Source organism: Carcharhinus amblyrhynchos, chromosome 18 (genome assembly GCF_965287045.1).
Source record: "Carcharhinus amblyrhynchos chromosome 18, sCarAmb.v2.hapA, whole genome shotgun sequence".
Classification (NCBI taxonomy): domain Eukaryota; kingdom Metazoa; phylum Chordata; class Chondrichthyes; order Carcharhiniformes; family Carcharhinidae; genus Carcharhinus; species Carcharhinus amblyrhynchos.
Genome location: NC_137341.1, coordinates 49,181,661 through 49,187,016, shown reverse-complemented (window position 1 = coordinate 49,187,016; position 5,356 = coordinate 49,181,661). Strand labels below are relative to the sequence as shown.

The 5,356-nt window shown below is 43.9% G+C and overlaps 1 protein-coding gene across 1 annotated transcript; it reads left to right on the top strand.

The window, feature by feature from the left end:
* Positions 1 to 3,832: 3,832 nt before the first annotated feature.
* LOC145354707 (large ribosomal subunit protein eL39-like) lies at positions 3,833 to 4,001 on the top strand. The gene has a single exon (XM_080206159.1). It carries the CDS (start codon positions 3,846 to 3,848, stop codon positions 3,999 to 4,001), a length of 156 nt encoding a protein of 51 aa, XP_080062285.1. The 5' UTR covers positions 3,833 to 3,845.
* The last annotated feature ends 1,355 nt before the right edge of the window (positions 4,002 to 5,356 follow it).

Sequence of the window (5,356 nt, the reverse complement as noted above, 5' to 3'; positions counted from 1 at the left end):
AGATTATGAGGAGCATGGACAGGGTGGATAGGGAGCAGTTGTTTCCCCCAGTTGAAGGGTCAGTTACGAGGGGACATGAGTTAAAAGGGAGGGGTGGGAGGTTTAGGGGGGATTTGAGGAAAAACTTTTTTACCCAGAGGGTGGTGACGGTCTGGAATGCGCTGCCTGGGAGGGTGGTGGAAGGGGGATGCCTCACATCTTTTAAAAAGCACCTGGTTGAGTACTTGGCACACGTAACATTCAAGGCTATGGGCCAAGTGCTGGCAACTGGGATTAGGTGGGCAGTTCAGGCATTGGTGCGGACTCGATGAATCAAAGGACTGTTTTGCACTGTCGTATTCTGTGAAGTAGTTTCTACTCATCTCAGTTTTGAACCTACCTATGACCTCTTGTTGTAGACTGTCCCACAAAGCAAAACATCTGTTCAACATCTACCTTATCAGAGAGTTGTGAGACTTTGGAAATCTCTTTCTCAAAAGGTGGTTGAGGCAATACCTTTGAATATCTTTTCAGGCAGAAGATGCATGATAAATAATGGTGCAAAGGCTATTGGGGATGTGAAGTTGAGGTTAAAATTAGATTAGCTGTGTTCTTATTGAATGACAGTGCTGACTCAAGGGGCCGAGTGGCCTACTCCTGCTCCTGATTTCTTTGTACATCTGTATAAACTCTCCTGAAGGATAATTCTAAGCATATGGTGGGGTATTTAAACTAACACACCATTGATTTGAATCCCTTTTTCGGCCAGCATCTACACATTTTTACTCCTTGATTAGGATTGAAGATGAAGAGGATGGTACCTGACTGGAGCTTATCTTCAAAAGGCAGAAACATTATTTATGAGTGAGCCTGAGGATCTTCCACTCTCAGTGCTGATACATTTTTCAGAATGCTTCATTTCCTTGTATGTGTACTTTAGCTATATTACAACCATACAATGGTTGATCAATATAGGTCAGAGCGTCCAAAGAATCCAATTTTACTGCTTTCAGGACAGCTGGTGTAAAAACTAAAGCACTAATATGAACAATTAGAACTGCAGACATACTAATAGATTTTGAAAGAATTGTATTCCCTGAGCAAGTGTGCTCATCTAATTAGAGGCGCCAGCAAAGTGGTATTTTATTTACGCTTCTGTTTGGAAGACAAATTAATTTACAAAGCCTTAATAAACTGACTTTCATTAGAATTTATGAAAAGGAAAAGATTAGGATTCTGAAACAGAAAACATTATTTCTAATTTTCAACAGCCTGGTACGTTTGGGTTTATTACTTATTTAATGTAGAGGTTTTTTTTCTCTCTTTCCCATTACAATTTAATACAGTTGATGAATCTGTGTAATTATGTTGTCTCTTAAGTGCTTAATTTATTGGTAAGTTTAGTTTTGGGAACATCTTGCTGTGGATAATCAAACTGTGCAGATTGTATATAGAATTTGTTGATTCTGGACAAGCAGTGTTATTGAAAGCACTCTTGTTCCATCAGTACCTGAGTCCTGCTACATTTTACCAGATGGATAGGAGGTGTACTATATAATAGCTAGTGTTAGAATATTTTGAGGACGTTACACAGACCTTTACATAGCTTCCTGTACCTATTGATCCTGGACATTGATGAACTCTGCCAGCATCAAATTGAAGAAAGTGGCAGGGAGCAGAAAAGCATTTTCTGGGAGCCGGAGCCTCGCTCTTTCATGAATGGATTTCTGAAGAGAAATGTTGAAGTTAATGAACTGTTAAACCAATATGCCAGCTAGCTCGCACCATCTGGGTATCGTAAGCGAAAAAAACTGCTCAAGAATAAATAAAAATGCAAACTGAATGTCGAGCATTCTCATTAATATCAATACAATTTAAAATGAGGTGCCAAGAGGAGAGATAGGTCACAGCAATGGCCTGAAGCAACGAGACAATGGGACTTCTACCCATGTAAAAGATAATGGTCCTCATCTTTTATATATGGGATGAAAAGGAGCCCATATTTACACACTTTTAAGAATTTGATGATGAGAATAATCCTAATATTACCCAGTGCAATTTGGTGCACAACAATATGGTTTTAAATCACAGATAACCTAGAATCCTACAGTTCAGAAGGAGGCCATTTGGCTCATTGAATCTGCACCAACCACAATCCCATCCAGGCCTCATCCCCACAACTCCATGCATTCACCCCAGCCAGTCCCCCTAACACCAAGGGGCGATTTGGCATGGCCAATCCACCTAACGCAAACTTCTTTGGACTGTGGGAGGAAACCGGAACACCCAGAGGAAACCCACACAGACACTGGGAGAATGTGCAAACACCACACAGACAGTGACCCAAGCTGGGACTCAAACCCTGGTCCTGGCGCTGTGAGGCAGCAAAGCAAACCATTGTGTCATCCACTATGCCACTCATGTAATGTAAATATAAAAAGTATAAAGATGTCATTTAAAATATCTATACTGGATATATAAGGCACCAGATTTTTGTGGTCTGTTGAATGAAGTCTTCAGAAAAAAATCTATGAACGTAATACTTAACTTATACATGAGCTCCTTTTTACAAGTCACAACTCAGATTTATCTTCAGACTCCATTGAAAGGCGTGGGACATCTTTAGCCAATAAGAATGTGTTAAAGGCAGATAATGCTTGACTAACCTAATTGAATTCTTTGCTGAATACAGAAAAGGCCAATGAAGGGAATGCAATGGATGCTGTCTATATGAATGTTAAGAAAGCTTTTGACAAAGTACCGATTAAAGGCTGGTTAGAAAAGTTGGGCCTTCTGGAATAAGATGGTCTGTATCAGCTTGGATAAAAGATTGGTTTAAGGACTCAAAACAGTGAGTTGTGCTAATTGTTTTCAAACTGGAGGATGTTCACCTAAGCATCAGTGCTAGGCCAACTGTTTGTTTAGACGTATAAAGTCAACTTGGATATTGAAATGTAGAGTGAAATTTCAAAATTTGACAATTTTACCAAATGTGACGCTATAGCAAAGAGCAGAATTCTCCCCAAACAAATTCTAAGGGCCCGATGGCGCGAAATTGCGGTAAATTCAGGTGTCAAGCCTTTTATGCGATCTGCACCTGAATCCGAGCAGATCGCAACTTTACCAGCACTTGATTTGGGCGCGGGTCTGGTCTGCGCCTGAATTGGGCAGCCCGATGATTTAAATGTATTAGCATGCATTTAAATCAATTTAACAACTGCACGCACAATTCTATTGCCAAATCCCACTTTACCGTCTTCGGGTCCGTTCTGGATCCATGCTGTAAGCGACCTGCTAAATAAAAATCTGAAGCCGATTCCTATTCTGCAGGGGAACCACTGAAGACCATCCTTGTCGACCATCCTTTGCAGGACGCCCCCCTCCCTCCCCCCCCCACTAACCGCCCCAGCAGACCGAGCCCCCTGACCCCTCCCCGGATCGGACCCCCCTGGAAGGCAGGCCCCCCGGCAGCCCCTCCTCCCCCCGTTTCGGAACCCCCTGGGAGGCAGGCCCCCCTTGGTAGAGCACACCCCCAACCTACCTCGATCGCTGGTCTCCCTCCACCATCCTTCTCAACCATCTTCAGTCCTTCGAGAGCCTGCAGCGCCTTCCTGGCCACAGACTTGGAGCCACGGCTAAAGTGACCGGGTTTCACACCGTTCTGCTGGTGTCTGCCGGAGAGGGAGGGGGCTCAGATGGATCGCTGGTTGTTTGAGGGGGGGAGTTCAGATGGATCTCTGGTTGCGGGGGGAAGGAGGGGGTTCAGATGAATCTCTGGTTGCGGGGGCAGGTCCACTGCCACTCTGCGGGCGATCCCTCCTCCCCACTGGAGGAAGAATCCCTCCTCCCAGAGTGGACGTGCAGCCATGCCATCCAACCAAACCTTCACGATCAAGCGATTCCTCGCTAAGAAGATGAAGCAGAACCGGCCGATTCCACAGTGGACCCGCATGAAAACTGACAACGAGATCAGGGAGAACTGTAAGAGGAGACACTGGAGAAGGACCAAACTGGGCCTGTAAAGGGATACACCATCACTGGTATATTACCAGCCACAGTCATCTCTCCCGCTCTCTTGCCCCTGCAGGGCCAGCTGGTTGATGCCAGTTGATCAATTCTCATCATAATTATCTCTCCCCATCTCCCTACATATTAGTCTATTTGATTTTATTCATTCGTGGGACATGGGTGTTGTTGACTGGCCAGCATTTATTGCCCATTCCTAGTTGCCCCTGAGAAGGTGGTGGTGAGCTGCCTTCTTGAATCAATGCAGTCCATATTCTGTGGAATTCCAGGATTTTGACCCAGCGACTGTGAAAGAATGGCGATATATTTCCAAGTCAGGATGGTGAGTGTCTTGGAGGGGAACTTGCATGTGGTACTTCCATTTATCTGCTACTTTGTCCTTCTAGATGGAAGTGATTGTGGGTTTGGAAGGTGCTCTCTAAGGATGTTTGATGTATTGCTGCAGTGCACCTTGTGGATTGTACACTCTGCTGCTACTGAGCATCGGTGGTGGAGAGATTGAATGTTTGTAGATGTGGTGCCAATCAAGTGGGCTGCTTTGTCCTGGATGGATTGATTTGATTTGATTTATTATTGTCACATGTATTAACATACAGAGAAAAATATTGTTTCTTGCGCGCTACACAGACAAAACATACCGTTCATAGAGAAGGAAATGAGAGAGTGTAGAATGTACTATTACAGTCATAGCTAGGATGTAGAGAAAGATCAACTTAATGCAAGGTAAGTCCATTCAAAAGTCTGACAGCAGTGGGGAAGAAACTGTTCTTGAGTTGGGTGGTACGTGACCTCAGACTTTTGTATCTTTTTCAAAGGAAGAAGGTGGAAGAGAGAATGTCTGGGATGCATGGGTCTTTAATTATGCTGGCTGTTTTGCCGTGGCAGCGGGAAGTGTAGCTAGAATCAATGAATGGGAAGCTGGTTTCCATGATGGATTGGGCTACATTCATGACCTTTAGTAGTTCCTTGGACAGAATAGGAGCCATACCAAGCTGTGATACAACCAGAAAGAATGCTTTCTATGGTGCATCTGTAAAAGTTGGTGAGTCGTAGCTGACATGTCAAATTTCCTTAGTCTTCTGAGAAGGTAGAAGCATTGATAGGCTTTCTTAACTATAGTGTCAGCATGAGGGTATCAGGACAGGTTGTTGGTGATCTGGACATCTAAAAACTTGAAGCTCTTGATCCTTTCTACTTCATCCCCATTGATGTAGACAAGCATGTTCTCCTTTATGCTTCCTGAAGTCGACGACAATCTCCTGTTTTGTTGGCATTGAGGGAGAGGTTATTGTTGCTGCACCAGTTCTCCAAATTCTCTACCTCATTCCTGTACTCTGTCAAGCTTCTTGAG